Source organism: Hibiscus syriacus, unplaced genomic scaffold, assembly GCF_006381635.1.
Source record: "Hibiscus syriacus cultivar Baekdansim isolate YM2019G1 unplaced genomic scaffold, ASM638163v2 tig00112910_pilon, whole genome shotgun sequence".
NCBI classification, from domain to species: domain Eukaryota; kingdom Viridiplantae; phylum Streptophyta; class Magnoliopsida; order Malvales; family Malvaceae; genus Hibiscus; species Hibiscus syriacus.
Window position 1 is genome coordinate 255,719 of NW_024063417.1, and position 25,220 is coordinate 280,938.

At 37.5% G+C, this 25,220-nt stretch overlaps 1 protein-coding gene across 1 annotated transcript; it reads right to left on the reverse strand.

Moving 5' to 3' along the window:
* Nucleotides 1–178: 178 nt before the first annotated feature.
* Nucleotides 179–25,220, reverse strand: LOC120184463 (ribosomal RNA small subunit methyltransferase E-like). The gene is made up of 9 exons (XM_039188928.1): nt 25,184–25,220; nt 8,168–8,228; nt 7,886–8,028; nt 7,764–7,810; nt 7,542–7,650; nt 7,253–7,314; nt 6,827–6,941; nt 6,371–6,535; nt 179–189 (listed from the first exon to the last, which is right to left on the reverse strand). The coding sequence occupies exons 1-9, from the start codon at nt 25,218–25,220 to the stop codon at nt 179–181; spliced, it is 750 nt and encodes a 249-aa protein (XP_039044859.1).

Sequence of the window (25,220 nt, forward strand, 5' to 3'; positions counted from 1 at the left end):
CAGGCGTGAATCAGAGAACCATGGGGATCATCAGCTAGCGGGATCATGGGAACGAGAAGCTATAGTGTTGGGATAGGAAAGATTGGGAGGATTGACGAGGACAGACCTTGTTCCTTTGAGGAAGATGTAATTGATGCTATGGCAGATTTTATGTATCCACAAAGTAGATGCCGCACCATTAAGAGGAACCTGATAGTGTATCAGTAGTGAAGTGCAATTGATATATAATATGGACATTGAAAACTGATGCAATGAGTTATATTCGATCAAATCGGTATGTTTCTTAAATGGAATTGGCTTCTCTATATTCACACATATACACAAAACAAGAATTTATAATGAAGTATAAAACTAATCAATTATCACAAAGAATATAGTCAAGTTTAAATGAAATGTACTGCATTCATTCTCTTTTTATGATAGTGAAATAAAGAAAGGAACATTAACTCTAGAATGAATATGTAAATATTCTTGATTAGCAAGGAACGGATGAGAAATGAAAATACCAATTTATTTCACATCTCTGCAGAAAAGAACTAAGTACTCTTCCTCTTTTAACCTCAACCAGACAGTAGGCAATAATTTGACGCATTCATCCACATTAACAAAGGGAAATTTGATATCCTTGTACAACAGTTGTATCTGCAAGATACTAATTAGACACAGGTCGCTGAGATGATATAGAACTTGCAGGCACCAATGTGAGACCAAAAAAAAATGAACTACCTGCATGAGTGCTAGGAATTTGATGCAGGGGGATCCGAGACAGATGATGCTGAGCTGTCAGATTGCACGTTGATGGCGCTGAGATACCATGAGTTGGCAGATCAGCGCAAAGGCGGGAATTGATTGTGACATGTTCCTTATTGGGGTCGTTTTGAGTATGTTTCAGTCTTTTGGCCATAACTTTGGCTACAGGTGTCAGAATCGCGCATAAGACCCCAATCCGGAAAGCTCTTTTCGACGCGCACGCTCTCCACCCATGTGGCCTTTTTTTCAACCTAAAATTCTGCCGTTTTCCCCTCCGAATCACTAGATTTAGTTATTTTTTACTATTTATGGTAATATTTCGATTGTTAATTAGGAAGTCAATTTAAATCCGATTTAGACCGGATTTTTGGGAGATTGCTTATTTTATTTCGATTTTCAATTTAGAGTGATTTTCGGGATTTTGCTATTTTTGGCAAAATTCGAATAAATACGATTTTTGCTATTTTTGGCAAAATTCGAATAAAGACGATTTTTTTGCTATAACAGTCCGGCTTGTGGACTGCTTTTGAGACAGTTATTGATTTTATAATATTTTATTAAACCCTAGAGACTTTTTTCTCTGGTTTTTGGGCGAATTTTCTCTTGTGAATCGTCTGTCGGAGCTAGCATACAGGATAATCACTATTCTGTCTGGCGTCAGTTGGTATCAGAGCTTCAACATCTTCTTGGGAAATTTCACCAGTTTCAATGGCTGGAGGTCGTGGTCGTGGTCGTCCTGAGCAGGTTCCGAATGAGGAAGCCCAACGCCGTGATCGCAGCGTTCAGGATGTGATGATTGCGGATTTACAGAGGCAAGTCGCAGAATTAACCCAGCGCCTGGCGGCGCAGGATTTAGAGGATCGTGAGGCCTCTGATCACGATACAAATTCCACTTTCGAAAACCCATATCACAATCGCGCAGGATTCCGGGGCGCAGGATTCCGGGAGCACGTGGTCGGGAGGAGCGTCATGGAGACCTCGGTTTTCGGGTCGATCTCCCTGAGTTTTCTGGTACATTACAGCTGAGGGATTCGTGGATTGGATTAATGAAGTGGAGCGTATTTTTGAATATAAGGAAGTCCCCGATCGTGTGAAAGTGAAACTGATCGCCATCAAACTCAAGGGCAGAGCATCTGCGTGGTGGGAACAGTTACGACGTTCACGAGAAAAGACAGGGCAAAGCCAAGATCATGATTGGGAGAAGATGAAAAGAAGATGAAGGGCACTTCCTTCCCTTCGGCTACACGCAAACCTTATTTCAGCGACTTCATGCGTTGAGGCAGGGCGTGCGATCAGTCGATGATTACACGGAGGAGTTTTACCAATTGGTCGCCCGAAACGATTTATCTGAGACGGAGGAGCAGATGGTGGCGCGATATTTGGGGGGTTTACGCCAGCCCTTGCAAGATGTCCTCAGCCTTCATTCATTGTGGAGTGTTTCGGAAGCATACCAGCGTGCACTTGCTGTTGAAAAACAGCAAAACAGGAGACCAGTGATCAGGAGCGATCACAACAGTCGACCAGTTCGCCCTCAAGAGTCCCGTCCTGCTCAGCAGCCACCGCAGGGTAATTCTAACCCTACTATTAGATGTTTTCGTTGTGGTGAACAAGGGCATAGGGCGATGATTGCAGGAAGCCTGCTAGTCAAAAGGGCAAAAATTTGTTGATTGAGGAAAACGTGGAAGACGAGACTGAGGAGATTGGCGAACCCGTGTATGACGATGATGAGACTGATGATGTGCTGTATGGAGATGGTCATGAGACTCTGGTCGTTCGCAAGAGTCTACTTACCCCAAGGGCGATTCAGGGGACGATTGGTTGAGAACCAATATTTTCCACACGACTTGCACAGTTGCAGATAAAGTCTGCAAAATGATCATTGACAGCGGCAGTTGTGAGAATGTAGTGTCCGAGGAGGTTGTCCAGAAATTGCAGTTGAAGACGGACCGTCATCCTAAGCCATACAAGTTGTCATGGCTAAATAAAGACAGTGAGGTAACAGTTGATAGGCGATGCCTGGTGTCTTTTTCAATTGGTAGAAAATATTTTGATAATGCCTGGTGTGATGTTGTGTCTATGGATGCGTGTCATATATGTTGGGTTGACCTTGGCAGTATGATCGCAGTGTCATTCATGATGGACGGAAGAATACATATTCCCTTAGCATCAAGGGAAAAAAGATTGTGTTGGCACCCCGGCGGGAAGGACTTACTCCTACCCCAGTAACCCAAATACTAATCTGCTTTCTATGTCCAGGTTTTTAGATGAGATTGAGCATGGCGACGTGGTCTATGCCTTGCTACCTTGCGAGAACAATGCAGTAGACGTGGATACAGATTACCAGTAGAGGTGCAGCGGTTGCTAGCAGAATTCTCTAACTTGATGCCAGAGGATCTTCCTCCTGGACTACCACCTATGAGGGATATTCAGCATCAAATGACCTTGTTCCTGGGGTCAAGTTTGCCAAATCGACCAGCATATCGCCTCAGTCCAAGGAGGCCGAAGAGTTGCAGCGACAGGTGGAAGAGTTGTTGGAGAGGGGCTATATCCGAGAGAGTATGAGCCCATGTGCAGTCCCTGCTCTGTTAGTGCCAAAGAAAGATGGTTCTTGGCGTATGTGTGTTGACAGCGAGCGATCAACAGAATTACAGTGAAGTACCGGTTTCCAATTCCCCGTCTAGATGATATGTTGGATCAGCTATCTGGTTCTAAGATCTTCTCAAAAATTGACCTTAAGAGCGGTTACCACCAAATCAGAATAAGGCCTGGAGATGAGTGGAAGACAGCGTTTAAAACGCCACAAGGGTTGTATGAGTGGATGGTCATGCCTTTTGGGTTATCCAATGCGCCCAGTACATTCATGAGATTTATGCATCAGGTCTTGCGGCCTTTTATGGGGAAATTTGTTGTAGTTTACTTCGATGATATCCTCGTTTATAGTCCGACATGGACTTCACACTTCGATCACCTCCGTGCTGTTTTTGAGATGCTGAAAACGGAGTGCTTGTTTGTCAATCAAAAAAGTGTTCTTTCTTCACTACTTCTGTGACTTTTCTTGGTTTTGTTGTGTCTACTGATGGTGTTCATGCAGATCAGTCAAAAATAGATGCAGTCTTGGAGTGGCCCAGACCAAGACCTTACATGACATCCGAAGTTTCCATGGCTTGGCGTCTTTTTACCGTCGATTCATTAGAAATTTCAGTACTCTGATCGCCCCTATCACAGAGTGCCTCAAGGGGCGTGATTTCCAGTGGTCTGAGGAGGCAGAGGCCAGTTTTCAATGGTCAAGCAGAAGATGACGAGGCTCCAGTTTTGGCACTTCCAGATTTTGACAAAGTGTTCGAGGTAAATTGTGATGCATCTGGCGTTGGCATTGGTGGTGTTCTGAGTCAGGCAGGTCGTCCGGTTGCTTTTTTCAGTGAGAAGCTATCGGGATCAAAGAAAAATTATTCCACTTATGATCTGGAGTTCTATGCCATAGTTCAGTCCCTGAAGCATTGGCGTCACCTAGTACAGAAGGAGTTTATTCTGTTTACCGATCATGAGGCCTTGAAGTACATCAATGGCCAACACAAGCTGAGTAGACGTCATGCCAAGTGGGTAGCATACTTGCAAGAATTCACTTTTACGCTGAGGCACCAAGCAGGGAGTTTGAACCGCGTCGCAGATGCCCTGAGCCGTCGTACCTTACTTCTCACCACCATGAGTACTAAAGTTGTAGGATTTGAGACGTTCACAGATATGTATGCAGCTGATCCTTCTTTTGGAAGGATATTTCAGGAGGTAACTGAGGGTCACCGTCATGATTTTGTTTTGCATAATGGGTATCTGTTTCGTGGATTTCAATTGTGCATTCCAGATTGTTCATTGAGGCAGCAAATTATAAGTGAACTCCATAATGAGGGACACTTTGGCCGAGATAAGACATTGGCCCTTATCTCTTCTGAATTTTATTGGCCCAAGTTGACTAGTGATGTGGCCCATTATGTGGACCGTTGTATGTGTGCCAGCGATCTAAGGAGTTCTCACCAATGCGGGATTGTACACTCCCTTACCTGTTCCTGAAGCTCCTTGGTTCGATGTCAGCATGGATTTTGTACTAGGCTTACCCCGCACCCAAAGGGCCTCTGATTCTATCTTTGTTGTGGTTGACAGGTTTTCCAAGATGGCTCATTTTGTAGCTTGTAGAAAGACTATGGATGCTGACCGGATTGCCCATCTCTATTTCAAGGAGATTGTGCGTTTACATGGTGTTCCTCGATCCATCACTTCAGATCGTGATACTAAGTTCATCAGTCATTTCTGGAAGAGCCTGTGGGGGAAACTGGGAACGCAGTTGAATTTCAGTAGCGCCTACCACCCCCAGACGGATGGCCAGACTGAGGTGGTGAACCGAAGTTTGGGAAACCTTTTAAGGTGTTTGGTAGGAACGAAGCCGAAGCAGTGGGATTTGGCATTGCCTCAGGCAGAATTTGCCTACAACAGATCAAAAAACAGAACCACAGGTTAAGCCCATTTGAGATTGTCTATGGTCAGAACCCATCCGGGGTGTTGGACTTAGCCCCTATTCCACGTATAGGACGTTTCAGTCCTAAAGCAGATGAGATGGCAAAGTATCTTCGGGGTATCCATGAGCAGGTGAAACAGACCATTCATGAGAGCAATACCAAGTACAAGACTCGGGTCGACAATCATCGTCGTCAGGTACTTTTTGATGTTGGTGATTTGTTTGGGCTGTATTAACTCGTGATCGTTTTCCTGTTGGTGAGTATAATAAGCTTAAGGATCGGAAGATTGGACCTTGTGAGGTCGTGCAGAAGATCAATGATAATGCTTACAGGTTGCGACTTCCCAGTCACTTGAAGACTTCTGATGTCTTTAATGTGAAGCACCTGAGTCATTGTTTTGTGGATCCTGATGACACTACTCTGAACTCGAGGACGAGTTCTTTCCAACCCGGGGCGACTGATGCAGGGGGATCCGAGACAGATGATGCTGAGCTGTCAGATTGCACGTTGATGGCGCTGAGATACCATGAGTTGGCAGATCAGCGCAAAGGCAGGAATTGATTGTGACATGTTCCTTATTGGGGTCGTTTTGAGTATGTTTCAGTCTTTGGCCATAACTTGGCTACAGGTGTCAGAATCGCGCATAAGACCCCAATCCGGAAAGCTCTTTTCGACGCGCACGCTCTCCACATGGAGCTATGCTCCATGTGGCCTTTTTTCAACCTCAAATTCTGCCGTTTTCCCCCGAATCACTAGATTTAGTTATTTTTACTATTTATGGTAATATTTCGATTGTTAATTAGGAAGTCAATTTAAATCCGATTTAGACCGGATTTTTGGGAGATTGCTTATTTTATTTCGAATTTCAATTTAGAGTGATTTTCGGGATTTTGCTATTTTTGGCAAAATTCGAATAAATACGATTTTTGCTATTTTTGGCAAAATTCGAATAAAGACGATTTTTTTGCTATAACAGTCCGGCTTGTGGACTGCTTTTGAGACAGTTATTGATTTTATAATATTTTATTAAACCCTAGAGACTTTTTTCTCTGGTTTTTGGGCGAATTTTCTCTTGTGAATCGTCTGTCGGAGCTAGCCTACAGGATAATCACTATTCTGTCTGGCGTCAGAATTGGTGGTTTGCTGAGAGTCGGACCATAGAGTAAGAGTTGCTAAAATAGCTATAGTTGCAGTTTCAACACGCAAACGATGAGGGCCAAGACCGACAGCTGTAGCACCTGCTTCTGTAATCAAATTCACCTCTTTCTCTGTAAAGTCTGAAGCACCAGAATCACAAGTTATATTAATTGTCTTTTACACTTACCAAAGCAAGCAGAAAACAGAGACCCTCAATTATGGGTGCCAATGTTATCTCAACCATGACCTTGATAATTTTATAGCACCACCAATCTAAATAGTAGATATAAAAAAGTACAATATTATTTTCTATTTCTTGTATTTACACAGAAAATCAATTAGAATGCTAGCTTCCTCCCATAGATGACATTCAGACCTGCAAACGCAGCAGAAGTATAGGACAAATATAAAGTGCATGCTAAATTACTAACCCCCTTCTGGTCCAACTATTATCAGTCCATTAGGTTCTTTAGTTGTTGAAGTCAATGCACTAACAAGTGGAGTAGCTTCTGCAATGGCTATAAAAGACTGCTTTGACTTGGCAACCTATTAAGCAAAAGAATGGGAGAAAACAAGTTTTGAGTGCAATAAATAAGAGGAAGGTAAAACACATTACACTTACTGAAAACAACAATGTAAAGCATATATACTAAAAGAGCTATTTTTAAGGAACTGCAAGTGGATAACTAGAAGAAAATATAACTAAAATCAGTAATTCCTCGTGACATTGTGGTGCTTCCTAATAATATTATATGTTGAAAATCTGCATACCAACATTGGAAGAAATGTAACCTTAGAGAGCAAGTAACTATAAAATTTGATAGCCACTTAAATATTAAAATGGAAGAATAACTCACAAGAGGTATAAGCTTATTAATCTTCATAGGATGATTCAATTTCATTTCATGCAACCGTTGGCCTAAAAGAAGAAACCACAATTCATACAAAGTAGAGAACATCAGCATTCACAAGAATATTAATTGAATAGTTAGAACAAACAGGAAAACCAAAAAAGAAACTAATATCGAGTGAAAGCCAAGGAAACACATAACACCATGATATATTATATCCCAACCAAAAATCTAACGAAGCAAATTTAAAATGTAAAATTTAAAATGTCATAAACATAAGTAAAATCAAGCGTACATTGTTTAGCTGCAGCTAAAATGACACGCTGTAATCTCTCCACCCGATTGTCAGAGAGGGTAGAAGAACGTTCAGTGAGCAAATGTATTACACTACTAGCTCCCAGTTCCTAGAAAGTTGAAAACAAAACATTATAGCAACAAAAGTAACATAAACAAAATAAAAATATACACACATATATAGATAGAAATGTTTGTAGTTCCATAAGACATAATGACATACAATACACTTCTCAACAAGCCAGTCAGCTCGACCACCCTTGAGTGAACCTAAACAGAAACATGATTTAGCAAATGAAACAAATTTGGCAACTGCAATTATTTTCTTTTAACTCAAAAACTTACCAAAAGCAGAAAATATATGCCATTGTGGGGTCTGTGGAATAACAAGCTTTGGATCTTCCAAAGCCACAAAATTAATCGCCGTACTGTCTATGTTTTGTATGAACCCTTCTGCTAGACCTCCTCTCCCATTGAAGAGCACTACTCTTCATAATTATACAACAGCATTAAACAAATAAACATTAAACGAAATGAAACAAAACCCATAATTTCTATAGTTTCAGTAATAAAATATAGTTAAAAATTTGGGTGAAAAATGCAATTGTCTGATGATAATAACAGTACCTGTCGTCAGTTCTTAATCTTAGAACTTTAGTCATGTGCCAGAATTCATCTCCCTTTTTATCTTTATCATTATCTTATAATTATTATTTTATTCTTATCTTCCTTTTAAAATAATTTATATTTAATTATCTATTTTATTTTACTATTTTATTCTTATCTTTTTGTCCTTATCTGAAATTCTATCTTCTTCTAAATCAAAAAATTCCACTAAATCAGAAACACCAAAGTCCTTGTGGATTGACCCTGCTTCTCTATACTACTCTCACTTTTTACTTATTAAGAAACCAAAATTATTTTGTTAGAAAAACAACAGTTATCAAATTGGTGCCGTTACCGGGGACTCACAACAAGTACTAATTTATTTTTCTTTGTTTTATTGATTTATGACCAGAAGAAACCCATGTGAATTAGTAGATCTTGACCCGGAGATCGAAGCACGAGCACGAAGAATCCACGCACAAACGCTTCGAGAAAAAAGAAAGAGAAGAGAAGATCAGAGTTCAGAAACAGAATCAAATACAGAGATAAACTCTGAAACAGACGCATATAATGAAGATCAAATCCCGATGGCAGAAGAAGAACAAACGATCAGAGAGCTAGTCGCAGCTCCTGTCACTCAGACTCCATTATGCATCAATTTTCCTAGTGACAGGACTCCGTTTCAATTAAAGATGGGACTTATTCATCATTTTCCCACTTTCTACAGTTTTCTACTGAAGATCCACACAAACACTTATTGGAGTTCCACGTTGTTTGCACTAGTATGAAACCACAGGGAGTTATCGAAGATCAAATTAAATTGAAGGCTTTCCCTTTCACTTTAGCCAACTTGGCTAAAGATTAGTTATTTTTATTTACCTCCAAATTCAGTTAATTCATGGGCTGACATGAGTCAAAATTTTCTTGATAGGTTCTTCCCAGCAGCTAAAGCAAGTGAGTTACGAATAAACATTCTTTCCATTCGACAAAAGGCCGAAGAAAGTCTTTATGACTATTGGGAATGATTTAAAAAGCTTTGCGCATGTTGCCTGCAACACATATTAAGTGACCAAACGTTACTTCAGTACTTTTATGAAGGTCTTTTACCAATGGAAATGAAAATAGTAGATGCTTCTAGTGGAGGAACATTAGTCAACATGACCCCAACAACAGGAATAAAATTGATTTCAACCATGACAACCAACTCTCAACAGTTTTCAAGTGAACCCATCCGACGGGTTCACGAGACAAGTACATTTTCCCTTGAAAATAAGTTAGATAAATTAACTGAAGTAGTTAATTCACTTGTTGCAGGAAAATCTGGGGTAACAAGGGCATGTGGGATATGCACGAAGCTAGACCATCTGACGGACTACTGCCCGATGATACAATAATGAGGCAATGCAGAAATCAATGACGTAGGAAACTTTCTAGGTCCTCCACAAAGACCATACAACCCATATAGAAATACTTATAACCCGGGATGGCGAAACCACCCAAATTTCAACTATTCGGCGAATCAAATGCCAGCTTATCAACCAAGACCTCAATTTCAACAACAAACATAAAAGCCATCATTGGAGGAAATCATAGAAAAATTAGAAATTTCACAAGAAAAAGTTGGTTACGTCCCAGGAAAAGCTAGTTGCATCCCAGGAAAAGTTCCAAAACTGAACCGAGACACATATTTAAGAGTTAGATAACCAAGTGAGCCGACTAGCTGAAACAGTGGGGAAATTGAAATCACAAGGAAGACTACCTTCTCAAACGAAGTTAAATCCCAAGAGAGAATGTTAGTGCTATCACACTTCGAAGTGGAACAATCATTTCACCCGAAGTTCCAGCAGAAAAAGCCATACAACAGGAAGAACAAGAAGAAACGTCACCTCCAGAAATACAAGGTACATCTGACACACATCCTTCTTATTCTTCTCATGAAATCATGCTACCACCCTTCCTATCAAGGTTGATAAAGCGTGATAAAAGAGCTAAAGAAAGGGAGATCTTAGAGGTATTCCAAAAAGTTCAAGTTAACGTACATGTTATTGAAGTAGTTCGACAAGTACCGAGGTATGCTCGATTTTTAAAAGAACTTTGCACTACAAAGAGGAAATTAATGGGGCACGAAAAGGTAAATTCGGGAGAAAATGTTTGCGCAATTTTTCAATGAAAACTCCCACCAAAGATGAAGGATCAAGGTATATTCGCCATACCTTGTAAAATAGGTAATTTTAAAATCAAACGTGTAATGTGTGACTTAGGGGCTTCAATCAACATTATGCATTTTCTATTTATAAATGATTACTAACGAGCCTTTGAAGATGTCAACACACCTTTTCGTCCTACTAGGATTCAAACTCCTAAATATAGGATATAATTTTACTAGGATTCAAACTCCTAAAAATAGGATAGAGTTCTACTATTATTTAAACTCCTAAAGATAAGATCCACAAGCATTATAAATAGTCATTGTAACTCACTATTGTAACACATTCGAAAGAGATATACGAAATACCAAGCAAAAAAATTACAAGCAACTCGTAGCCATTTTTCGAAGCATTTATATTTTGAAAGGTAAAGTTCATGCTTTCACATGTTATTTTTTCTTACCCTTGCTGTGTTTTGATTTGAAAGAAAACCGAGAGAAGTGTTTTTGGCTAATGAACGGGGGCGTTTTCGAGATCTATTTTTGTAGATCTAGCCCCCGAGGCTTGTGTTTTTTTGAAAAACTATTCGGATTTTTATAAACGGGTCATGTGGATCCGTGTGTTTTGCCTCTATAGTGGGTTAATCCCCATTTCGGTCCCCCTGATTTTAAATACACGCAGATTAAATTTTTTCTTCAATTGGCTTTTAATTTCGACCCTAATCATTTTTTATTTTAATTTAACCCTTATTATTTATATGTATATATATATATATATTATAATTATATTTAATTTATTTATTATAGTTCTCTTTTTTTTTTAATTTTTTTTGCGTTATATTATATTATTTTCCTATTATTATATATATATATATTATATTATTATTATTTTTATCTATGTTTACTTATTTACTATGTTTTTTACTATATTTTCCTAACGTTATATATATATATATATATTCTTACTTTATTTATTTTATATTTCTATGATTACTATTTTTTAGTTAATATTATATATATATATTTATTTTTCATTTATTTCTTATTATTATTACTATTTAGTATTTTATTATATTATACATACATTTTTATATTTTATATATATTTTATTATTTTATTTATACTATTTATTTATTTTCATTATATTTTAGTTTCTTTGCTCTTATTATTATTTTCTTTTTAAAAAAAACACTTTACCTTTTTTATTCTTTTTGTATATATTTTATCTTCATTTATTTTATTTTATTCAATTTCATTTTTTTTTCATCCAATTATTTTATGTTTATTATTATTGGTTTCATTTATTTCGTTTGTTTACTCTTTAGTTTTGTTACTTTCTTTTATTATTATTATTTTCTTTTAAAATCTTATTTTTAAGGGTTTTTCCGTAAACACATTAAGGGTAAGTAATTCGGATCAAATTTTACCTTTTAATTTAACTTGCAATTTTCTTAATCAAAGACAACTGGAAATTACGTAGTACCGAAAGGACGATTCAAGGGTGCTAATCATTCCTTGACCGTAACCGACTCCTGAACCCAACACATCTTTGGAAAGACGCAGATCAGGTAAGAAATAGGGTATCCGATCAACCCATTTGTTTTAAATAAAAGATCGGTGGCGACTCCAATCCACATTTTTCATGTCGAAGCCCAATTCCGGGGCCCAACCGAAAGACGGTTGTGACAGCTTGGCGACTCTGGTGGGGAGACAAGTAAGTGAGTCAGGCTAAGGTAATTTCCAGTTGTCTTTTTAATGAAAAGGGTAAGTTTAAATTTTAAGGTAACATTTCGATCTTTATTACTTACTTTTGATTATATTTTCGAGTAAATAGTTGTACTGACCATTTTTTAATGATTTCAGCCCTTAAAGATTTTTCATCTAAGGCTTTAAACTCGAGCTCCAAACCCTACTTTAAGTGGGGGTGAAAGTGATGCCTTCGTGTGAATTTATTCACTGTGCGAGCCTAGCAAGTAGCCTTCGGGATTCATATACCTTATATCTTCGTGTGAATTTATTCACCGTGCGGGCATAAGGGAATGTGTCCCCTCGAGTTTAACTTAGTCCACACAAGCCTGTGATGGGTTTAGGACTAAGGGTCTGGCAAGCCCAAGGGGGCACCGGCAAGCCCAAGAGGGCACCGGCAAGGAGAACTCAGGTACCGTTTTTAGAACCTAAACTGGGAGACCATGAAGAATTAGAGCCTACCCCAAAACCACATTTCTGAAACCTAGGATATTTTTACCTTAACCATGTCTTTTTTTCCTTTCGTCATTTATTTATTTATTTTACTAACATTTCTGCTTTTGTGTTTGTTTTTTTAGCATTTGCATCATAAAAAGAGGCTATTGATCCTTAAAAAGCGTTTGTTACACACAAAATAATCTGAATTAATGGACAAAGGTGTTGTAATACAAGAGATTAAGAACGTCAAGGCACGACTATGGTCCGAGATGACTCAGAAAGAGAAGGGAGACAGTCTTCAGGGGAACTACATGTCAGAGCTTGTTAGCTATGCCTCTGTCAGCCTGAAACAAAATGATGTCCAAGAGTTGCGAAACATTTGGGACAGTTGGAAGAATGACAGAAAGCAGAAGTTCAGCCAACGATATGGTGATATTTCCCTCTTACTTCATGTCAAGACTGATGAGCCCCTACTCCGAGCACTGATTCAATTCTGGAACCTCGGATATAGTTGCTTCACCTTTAACCGGGAGGACATGGTGCCCACTATCGAAGAGTATACCACACTACTGCACTGCGAAAGCATCAGACTAGAGAAGGCATATATCAAACATATCAAGGGTCAGCCTTTAAAGAACAGACTGGCCAAGATTGCAGGGGTTGATGAAAAGTGGGTGACTGATCGACTCCGACACAAAGGTAGCGGGAAAGGAATCGAGTGAATCCATATAAAACAACTAATGAAGAACCACCCTGATGAATGAAAGACTATAGATCTTTTTGCACTGGGTCTGTACGGTTTGATTATCTTTTCGAAGACCTTGGGGTGCATCGATGCAGCCGTAGTAGAACTATTTGAACAACTTCCAAGGCGAGTCAACCTAGTGCCGACCATCTTAGCCGAGACCTTCCGGTCTCTTAATCATTGTAGAAGAACTGGTGGAGGAAGGTTCATTGGATGTGTTCAACTCCTTCAAGTCTGGATTCATAGCCACTTCTGGAAGACTAACGGGGTTACCTACCGCCGATTCAACACTACCTATTCACCATTGGGAGAGTTCATCACTATGAAATGGCATAAAGGCGCTTCGAAGAAAGAATGGATGAAGGTCTTTACTCATCTTCAGGACCGGGATATTACTTGGAGAGCCCCCTGGTTGTTCCTCAGCGACGTTCTTTTTTGATTTGGGGATTCTGACACTATGACCTTACTTGGACTTTGGGGTGCAGTTGGGTATGCTCCGTTGTTCACACTTAGATAGTATGGGGCACGTCAGTTTATCCCAGCAACATACGGATTATCTACATCAGAGTTTTTGTATAACGGTGATAGTTATAAGAAGAGGATCAAAGAGGCAGTCGAGTCATGGAAGAAAGTATCCCGAATGGATGTCGTGGCTGCCAGAGATATGCTTACTCCGGATTATATGGAGTGGCGAAGATTGAGAAAGAATGATAGCATCCCGATGCCAGACTGTGAAGACACCCAGACCATGGAGGAATATCTCAGGCCTGTCCCTTCTGAACTTGAGATAGTCAAGGCAGAGTTTGAAGCTGTGAATAATGAGTTGAAATAGAGAGTTAAGGAACTTGAAGATAAACGTTATCAATGGAAACTAGATACCGATTCTCAGAAAGATAGAGCAGACAAACTGGAAAGGGAGCAGAAAAGAGTCTATTTTGAGCTTGAAGACTTGAGAAAGGGGTGCCAAGATAAAGTCAAGGATAACTCCTGAGAATCCAAATGGTTGATCTGGAGAAACAACATGAGAAAGATGGTAAAGCAATAGCTTCAAAAAGCAAGCGAGTGAGCTTCAGATAGTGCCCTTCGACGGGGGTTTGTAGTGGCGTTTCCGTTGAGAGCAAGCACAATAAAGGGTGAAGGCCAGAGACGTAGTTATCCGATATTTCCTGGATCGAGTACAGAAGACAGCTCGCCATCTACACGGCCTAGCAAGGGAAGCTGGAGTGGTCCAACAAGGCATACAACCAGTGACAGATGAAAACAGAAGACTTGTCAACCTGCTGGAAGTTGTTCGGGGTCTAGAGGATTTAGTCCGAACGTACCTTTGATTGTTTTTATGTCTCTTACAAGATAAAACATTTTTGTTGAAATAAGGATTATTTATAATAATGTGCACTTTTCTGGATCAATGCCTCGAACATTTCATGCATTTTTTCATTTTGCGTTGTGCATCTACATTTCATTTTTAAGCATTTTCATAAACATGAAATTTCTTCATGGAGGATTCGATGAAGTGGTTTTAACCACATGACACCACATGGAAGCAAGATTGTAACATCAAAAGAAAAAAACTGAAAACAATACAGTGGGAGCCTGATCAGCTGATTGTAGGACAAAGCCTGATAGGATGATCTATGAAAAGAATACCCATATCCTAAGGGCTACGATGTTGAAGCTGTTAGCTGTTACCACATAAGAAGCCCCAAACATTCCTCTGAAAACTGTAAGGCGCTTGTCGAAAAAGGGGGCATGGTATATACCATTTGCACTTAGAGGATTGTTTTGTTTGAACACGTCTTTGATCTTTCATGTTTGCTTAATCTTTTAAATGATTGAATTTATGCTGCTTTCTAAGGTGGATCAATTGAACAAATTTTAATCTTTAGTTTTTCGAATATTAAATGAATTAATGATTCTTTTAATTCTTCAAGAATTATAGATTTTTGACATATGGAAAGATTAGACCTTTCTTACCCTCCTCAAACCCTAGAATAAAATACCTTGATTCATTGCCCAAAACAACACGTGGTCATTACCAAAAGGCGAAATTTTGACATTACCTCCTTTTGAAATTCTTGAACATTGCCTTTATCTTTTTGATACACTCTTACCTTTCTTTGAGTCAATAAGATCACACCACTGTCTTTTTTAGACTCAAAAATAACCTTTCTTACCATTAAAACCCAAGGCATTGAGTTGTTCATTTTAACATGAGCATTCTTCTAAAGAACCAACTTGGGGCATCTCGCGGGGAGCCTGAACATTGAGATATCTGGGAAAAAAGAAGAAGAATTCATTCGAAATAATTCTATCATACATTAATTACAATGTTTTCATGTGAATAGAATTAATCTTGAAAATCTATCCCCCTGGGGATACCTCTTCTGTGAAGATTTACATGTATGAAATGATGAACGGCTTTCTTTCTTTATCCCTTCACAACAGGAGAAAAAATATATCCTTTGTGTCCCCTTTTGAGCCTGTAGTATTTTTCTTCTGATTCAACCCTAACCAAGGATCACCCTCCACACTGGGGGGCATGGTGGAAGAAATATGCTCACATCAGCGAAGACATTGATTCAGATGAGATACCAAAAGGTAAACCAATTGCCAAGTGCGAAGATTCAATCAGAACAAAAAGGGAAAAAAACAAAAAAGAAAAGAAGCAAAAAAGAAGAAAAAAAAAGAACAAAAATCAAAAAGAAAAAGGGACAAAAAAGCACATGCAAAGATTCCCTAAAGACAAATGGTACATCAAGCTTCAAACTATGAGATTGATCAAGCACAATCATTCCCGAATCACTGAATCACTTCACTCGAAGATCATAGAGCATCAAGAGAGAGAAACATTTTGAGCAAGATTGAAGGCATCAGAATGAATTGATCATTGGTTCAACACCCTGAAACACTTATTTGGGTTTATTTATCCTTTTCTTTCATAACCATGAACCCTGGCCTACATTACGTGCCTTAAAAGTCCCTTCTAATCATACATGGATTTCTAAACAAAAGAGAATAACTTCAGATTTCATCCCGCCCATCAGGATTAATCTTTGTTTACAAAAAACAATGTAATTAATGAATGGTAGAGAAAAATAACAAAGGGGAGTTCAAGACGTAAATCCTGAATAACGTCTTGAAACCAAAGGAGGATTCAAGTTAAAAACCTGAAAATGTGGCTCGAATATAAAAATTGTGCAACTGAGGCGATCACACAAATTCCTTGATAAGGCATCGCACAATCCAAATATGACTATGAAAGCTGGTAGTCGGAGAACACTTCCAGTAGAGGAGCATGCAAGCTACTCCATCAAACCTTTGAGCATCAAATGCCAAACCTTTGAGCATCAAATGTCAAACCTTTGACCAAACACAATAACCTGAGACCTTTTTATCCTTTCCTTACTTAACCATTTCCCAAAGATAGCTTTGATCTTGGCACGTGTCAAATAGCTATAATTTATTGAAGGATTAACATTGTAATTAAACATTTGATATCCAATGAACTCTAGTTTTATGATTCATCTCAATTGTAAAACTGTGAAAGAGACAATATTTTCAAAACTTTTGATCAAACATTTTTCAAAACTCTTTTAATTGATATTTTCATAACTTTGAAAATAAAAGAGAAAGAAAAACATTTTTTTCAAGCAAGACAGTCTCTCTAGAGTGGATCTTGGTAAATGACATGTGACTTTTAGACACAAAACTCATGCTCAGAATCAATACTGAAGCAAGAAATGCGGAACATTTGGGGCATATTTGAAGATTCAACATCAAATATTGGGGTATTTTTTGGATATTGGGGCATCATTTGGGGATTCAACATCCAAATACAAATTATCAGACCTTTTTCATGAGATAAAATATAACCAATTCATGTTACATGCATCTTATGCATACATTTTAGAGCATCATATTTATCATTTTCCACATACATAATTTTTTGCAGCTTTTATAGTCAAGTTTCGACTTCAAGACGAAGGATACTCGATTCAAAAGCACCTTTAAAGATTCATGTTGGTTGCTTAACTCAGCAGCAAGAAGCTACACTTCGACCAACTCGACAGATTGAAAGTTTCTCCCGAACTCACAATTTGCTCGAGAGTAGATTTCAACTTCACAACGAAGAATATCTAGCTCGAAGCCAAACATCCACGATTTCAAATCCACGACGGAGGCTATCTTGCCACTCAAGACAACACAAGTTCAACTTCACAACGAAGGGACGGCTGGTTGTCAACAATAATTTTCCAATTTCGGAGCCAATTTCAACTTCACAACGAAGGATATTGGACTCCAGACAACGCAAGTTCAACTTCACGACGAAGGGACCGCTGGTTGTCAATAAACAATTTCCCAATTTCAGATCCAATTTCAACTTCACAGCGAAGGATATTGGACTCCAGACAACACAAGTTCAACTTCACGACGAAGGGACCGCTGATTGTCAATAAACAACTTTCCAATTTCAGAGCCAATTTCAACTTCACAGCGAAGGATATTGGACTCCAGACAACGTAAGTTCAACTTCACGACGAAGGGACCGCTGGTTGTCAACAAACAACTTCTCAATTTCAGAGCCAATTTTAACTTCACAATGAAGGATATTGGACTCCAGACAATGCAAGTTCAACTTCACGACGAAGGGACCGTTGGTTGTCAATAAACAACTTCCCAATTTCAGAGCTAATTTCAACTTTACAGCGAAGGATATTGGACTCCAGACAAAGCAAGTTCAACTTCACAATGAAGGGACTGCTGGTTGTCAACAAACAACTTCTCAATTTCAGAGCCAGTTTCAACTTCACAACGAAGGTTATTAGACTCCAGACAACGCAAGTTCAACTTCACGACGAAGGGACCGCTGGTTGTCAACAAACAACTTCTCAATTTCAGAGCCAATTTCAACTTCACAACGAAGGATATTGGACTCCAGACAACGCAAGTTCAACTTCACGACTAAGGGACCGCTGGTTGTCAACAAACAATTTCCCATTTTCAGAGCCAATTTCAACTTCACAGCGAAGGATATTGGACTCAAGACAACGCAAGTTCAATTTCACGACTAAGGGACCGCTGGTTGTCAATAAACAACTTCCCAATTTCAGAGCCAATTTCAACTTCACAGCGAAGGATATTGGACTCCAGACAATGCAAGTTCAACTTCACGACGAAGGGACCGCTGGTTGTCAACAAACAACTTCTCAATTTTAGAGCCAATTTCAATTTCACAACGAAGGATATTGGACTCCAGACAACGCAAGTTCAACTTCACGACGAAGGGACCGCTGGTTGTCAATAAACAATTTCCCAATTTCAGAGCCAATTTCAACTTCACAGCGTAGGATATTAGACTCAAGACAATGCAAGTTCAACTTCACAACGAAGGGACCGCTAGTTGTCAATAAACAACTTCCCAATTTCAGAGCCAATTTCAACTTTTCAACGAAGGATCTTGAACCCAAGGTAACACAAGCTCAACTTCACGATGAAGAGGCGGCTGATTGTCAACAAAATTTTATTTAGAGTCAATTTCAACTTCACAGCGAAGGATATTGGACTTGAGACAACACAAGTTCAACTTCACAACAAAGGGACGACTGGTTGTCAACAAACAATTTCTCGGTTCCAGAGCCAATTTCAACTTCACGACGGAGGATATTGGACTCAGAACAATGCTACTTACTTGGATTTCAACTTCACGACGAAGGATATCCAATTTCAGGCTCAACTTCACGACGAAGGGGCCACCCGCAGTTTCAACTTCACGACGAAGAGAATCGTGCACACAAGCATCATCCATATTTAGATTGGATTTTAACTTCACGACGAAGGATATCCAACTCAAAAAAGGAGTATCTGTCAACAAAGACCTTCGAGTTCGACTACGCTCAGCTCCAAGGCACATCATTTACAGCATAACTCAAGGCTAGAAGGGTTATCTGCCATCAAAATTGTCGAGTTCTATTCCATTCAGCTCGATGACACATCAATCGTACTATTTTTCGATTGCAGTCGAGGTTTTCAAGTCGAGAAGAGGACCTGGGTTAACCGTGCTTTAGTGACAAACAACCATTTTCAAGAAAAAGCTATATGTCAATGAAGATTTCTGAGTTCGATTCCGATCCAAGGGAGTTATTGAAACATCAGAGTCAATTTTCAACTCCACCGAATGAAAAGTGTGTCTTTTAATCTTTGCCCTATCCCCGTTACACGACTATGGGCAAAGAGGGGCAGCTGTCAACACACTTTTTCGTCCTACTAGGATTCAAACTCCTAAAAATAAGATAGAATTTTGCTAGGATTCAAACTCCTAAAAATAGGATAGAGTTCTACTATTATTTAAACTCCTAAAGATAGGATCCACAAGCATTATAAATAGTCATTGTAACTCACTATTGTAACACATTCGGAAGAGATATACGAAATACCAAGCAAAAAATTACAAGCAACTCGTAGCCATTTTTCGAAGCATTTATATTTTGAAAGGTAAAGTTCATACTTTCGCATGTTATTTTTCCTTACCCTTGCTGTGTTTTGATTCGAAAGAAAATCGAGAGAAGTGTTTTTGGCTAATGAACGAGGGCGTTTTCAAGATCTATTTTTGTAGATCTAGCCACCGAGGCTTGTGTTTTTTTGAAAAACTATTCGGATTTTTTATAAACGGGTCGTGTGGATCCGTGTGTTTTGCCTCTACAGTGGGTTAATCCCCATTTCGATCCCCGTGATTTTAAATAAACGCATATTTGTTTTTTCTTCAATTGGCTTTTAATTTCGACCCCTAATTCACTTTTTGTTTTAATTTAACCCTTATTATTTATATGTTTATATATATATATATATATATATATATATTTTAATTATATTTATTTATTTATTATAGTTCTCTTTTTTTATTTTTTTTGCATTATATTATATATTTCCTATTATTATATATATATATTATATTATTATTATTTTTATCTATGTTTACTTATTTACTATGTTTTTTTACTATATTTTCCTAACGTTATATATATATATTCTTACTTTATTTTATTTTATATTTCTAATTACTATTTTTTTAGTTAACATTATATGTATATTTATTTTTCATTTATTTATTATTATTATTACTATTTAGTATTTTATATATACATACATTTTTATATTTTTATATATATTTTTATTATTTTATTTATACTGTTTATTTATTTTCATTATATTTTTAGTTTCTTTGCTCTTATTATTATTTTTCTTTTTAAAAAAAACACTTTACCTTTTTTATTCTTTTTGTATATATATTTTATATTCATTTATTTTATTTTATTCAATTTCATTTTTTTTCATTCAATTATTTTATGTTTATTATTATTGGTTTCATTTATTTCCTTGGTTTACTATTTAGTTTTGTTACTTTCTTTTATTATTATTATTTTCTTTTAAAATCTTATTTTTAAGGGTATTTCCGTAAACACATTAAGGGTAAGTAATTCAGATCAAATTTTACCTTTTAATTTAACTTGCAATTTTCTTAATCAAAGACAACTGAAAATTACGTAGTACCGAAAGGACGGTTCAAGGGTGCTAATCCTTCCTTGACCGTAACCGACTCCCGAACCCGACACATCTATGGAAAGACGCAGATCAAGTAAGAAATAGGGTATCCAATCAACCCATTTGTTTTAAATGAATGATCGGTGGCGACTCCAATCCACATTTTTCAAGTCGAAGACCAATTCCGGGGCCCAACCGAAATACGGTTGCGACAGAAGAAAACATGGATAACCATACAGTTGGCTGATTGATCTATGATCTATCCATGATCTATCCAGTGGGAGTGATGGAAAATGTCTTAGCAAAGGTCGATGTATTATTTTTTCATGCAGATTTCTATGTCATTGACATGGAACATGATAGGTTAGATTCTTATTCCGAAGTACTCTTAGGTCGACCCTTCCTAAGCACCGCACATACAAAGATTGATGTTAGAAGTGGTATACTGACAATGGAATTTGATGGTGAGATCGTTGAATTTGATGTTTACAAAGTAATAAAATACCCGGATCGTGTTGAAAGAATTAATTCTGTTGATGTTATATATCCTTTAATTGATAAATTTATTGAATTTAATTTTTCTTATAATCTTTCCAAGGATCCTAAACTTTGCCAAAATGAGGAAGAAATAGAGTTTGAAAATATTCATTCAATCAATTCTGATTTATCTTTACCTTCCTCTAAAACTAAAATTTTACCTTCTGTTTTGAAGGCACATGAGTTGGGATTAAAATAGTTACTGGAACATTTGGAATATGACTTTTTAGGCAAAAATAGAACCTTACTGGTGTTTATTTCAAGTAAATTATCCGAATGAGAAGAGGAAGCTTTGGTAACGGTGTTGCGTTCTCACAAAGAAGACATAGGATGGACTATTGTCGATATTAAAGGATCAAGTCCCTCGACTTACATGCACAAAATCAAAGTCGAAGAAGGAGCAAAGCCATTACAAGAAGGACAACATTGATTAAATCCACCGATGATGGAAGTAGTAGACAAGGAAATTCAGAAACTCCTTGATGCTGACGTAATTTATCCGATATCGGATAGTAATTGGGTGAGCTCGATTCATGTGGTTTCCAAGAAAACGAGAATCGAAGTGGTAGAAAATTAAGAAGAGGAGTTAGTGCTAGCAAGAGTTCAAAATGGATGGCGAGTTTGTTTTGATTACAGGAAGTTGAACTCTCTTACTCGAAAAGATCATTTTCCTCTTCCCTTTATAGACCAAATGATTGAAATATTAGCTGGGAAAACTCATTACTGTTGTATTGATGGTTTTTATAGGTTTTTTCCAAATCCAGTAGCACCCGAGGATCAAGAAAAAATGACATTTACTTGTCCATTCGATACATTTGCATATAGATGAATGCCCTTTGGTTTTGTAACGCGTAGACTACATTCCAAAGATGCATGTTGAATATATTTTCCGACTATGTAGAGAAATGCATCAAAGTCTTTATGGATGACTTCACGGTTTATGGTAACTTTTTTTAGTGAATGTCTTAATAATTTAACTAATGTGCTTAAAAGATGCTTAGAATATAACCTTGTTTTAAACTATGAAAAATGTCATTTTATTGTTGATAAAGGGTTAATTCTAGGTCATATTGTTTCCTCAAAAGGGATTGTGGTTGATAAAGCTAAAATATATATTATACGCTCACTTCCTTACCACACAACTGTGAGAGAAATTTGTTCTTTTCTTGGCCATGCAAGATTTTACCGCAGGTTTATTAAAGACTTTTCAAAGGTAGCACAACCATTATGCAAGCTTCTTCAAAAGGATCAAGACTTTGAATTTAATTCAAAATGCAAGGAGTCTTTTGATTCATTAAAGGAAAAGCTTATTTCCACTCCAATTGTTCAGCCGCCAGATTGAAATTATCCCTTTGAACTTATGTGTGACGCACCAAAAAATAGGGAAAGAGCCACATGTCATAGCCTATGCATCCCACACTTTGGAATTTGCTCAAAACAATTATTCAACTCCGAAAAAAAAACTTTTTACTATAATTTTTGCTTTAGAAAAATTTAGATCTTATTTTCTTGGCACTAAAATTACTGTTTTTTTCTGATCATGTAGCTTTAAGGTATTTGATGAGCAAAAAAGGAAGCAAAACTGAGGCTTATCTGATGGATCATGCTTTTACAAGAGTTTAACTTGGAAATAAAAAAAGGGATGTGAAAATCCGGTAGAAGATCACTTGAGTCGAATTCCCATTTCTACATCTGACCCACCACTTAGAGAAGAATTCCCTGAAGAAAAACTGATGGTGGCGTAAAACATAACTCCATCGTTTGCGGATGGTTAATTATTTGGCCACATGTAAGTTAGCATTAGATTTACTAAGAGTTGAAATCAATTTAATTAAGTGTAAATCCCGATTCTATATTTGGGATGATCCTTATTTATAGAAGCACTGCTTGGATCAGGTAATTCGACGATGTATTGATGAAGTGAGGTAAATTCAATTTTACAATTTTGTCATTCTTACTCTTACGGTGGTCATTTTGGGCCAAAACGTACAACTCATAAAATTCTTGAAACGGTTTCTTTTGGCCTAACATCTTTCGAGACTCATATCTATTTTGTAAAACTTGTGAGAGATGTCAACATACAGGTAATTTAAGCTGTAGGAATGAAATGCCACTTAATCCTATAAAAGTTTGTGATTTTTTTTATGTTTGGGGAATTGATTATATGGGTCCTTTTATTTCATTATTTAGAAATATCTATAATATTTTAACTATAGATTATGTTTCTAAATGGGTGGAAGCTAAGACCACTCGGAATAATGATGCTAAAACTACGATTAATTTTTTGAAAAATAATATTTTTTCCAAGTATGACATGCCACGAGCTATAATAAGCGATAGAGGAACTCATGTCATCAACCGAGTAATCAAGATGCTAATGAAGAAATTTGGAGTAACTCAAAGAATTGCTATTGCTTACCATCTACAAACAAATGGACATGCCAAAGTATCAAATCGGGAAATTAAAACAATTCTTGAAAAAATTGTTAAATCGAACTGAAAAGATTGGAGTTTAAAATTAACTGATGCACTTTGGGCATATCGAACCACTTATAAAGGTCCCATTGGGATGTCACCATATCGACTTGTTTTCGGTAAACCATGCCATTTACCAGTTGAGTTAGAATATCGGGATGATTGGGCCATTAAACAATGTAATATGGACATGGATACAGTTGGTGAAGCTCGGAAATTACATATTCAAGAACTCAAGGAAATCAGAAAAAGTGCCTATAACAGTGCTCAAATATTTAAAGAAAAAACAAAAGAATTTCATTATAGTCAATTTTTTTAAAACATTTTTTTTCGGTCAAAAAGTTATGTTATTTAACTCTAAATTTAAACTTTTTGTAGGGAAACTCAAATCAAAATGGCTCGGACTGTTTACAGTGACTCAAGTATTTCCTTACAGTGCTGTTGAAGTTAAAAATAACTCAGGAGTTCGATTTAAAGTTAATGGCCAAAGATTGAAGTAGTGTTATGAAAATGCTCCAGTTGGTCTAATCGAAGAAATCAATTTAGAGGAACCCGCAGTCTGAAAAATCAGGTCGTCGAGCTAACGACGTTAAACAAAAGTGCTTGATGGGAGGCAATCCATTTTTTTTTAATTTCGTTTTATTTTCATTTTAATTTCTCTTAATTTTTAGACAAAATTTATTTCATTCCATTTATTTAATATTATTTTATCAGATGCTTAATTTTATTTTATTCATCTCTGAATAGATTCGAATTCTGATCGAATATTTAACGAAAGAGTAGTGTTTCACGTCTAGAAATAGGAGGCAGGCACACGTTAGCATAGCCTAACCCCCCAGGTGGCACATGTTAGCATGCCCCAAGTCAAATTTTTTATTCCCTCTTATGTCGAAAATTCCATGTTTGAAGTTACTTTAGTTTCAAATTTTTCATGGGCCCCACCTTATCTATTACTATCTCTACATTTACAATTTTAAACCAATCCCAGCAAATTATCATTCCATCTTTTCAGTTTGACTAAAAATCAAACTCTTCTTTTTCTTTCTTTTATTCCCCACGTGACAAGCTTCCTAAAACAACCCAACAATTTTCCTTCATCTTTCATTCTAGCCGCCCGCCCCTTACCCTTCCTTTCTTTATTTCTTTCGATCAACTACCGCACCATACCTCACCGCCAGTCACATTTCATCCCCGTTTATCGCTCGTCGCCTCCCCCACATGCCGATTACTCTATTTCTTTTCACCGTGGTACGAACACGTAACCAAGAGAACCAAGGAGTTCTGCCATCACTCAACCTTGGAGGACGTCACTGCCACGCTGCTCTGATTATCATCGATGTTCCAAGCAATTCTGACCCACTTCCCACGCCACCAACTCCTCAATGTGGTGCGTAACGGCGAAAAAGATCACCACCGAAGACCCCAACCCGTGCACTCGAGATCGCCAT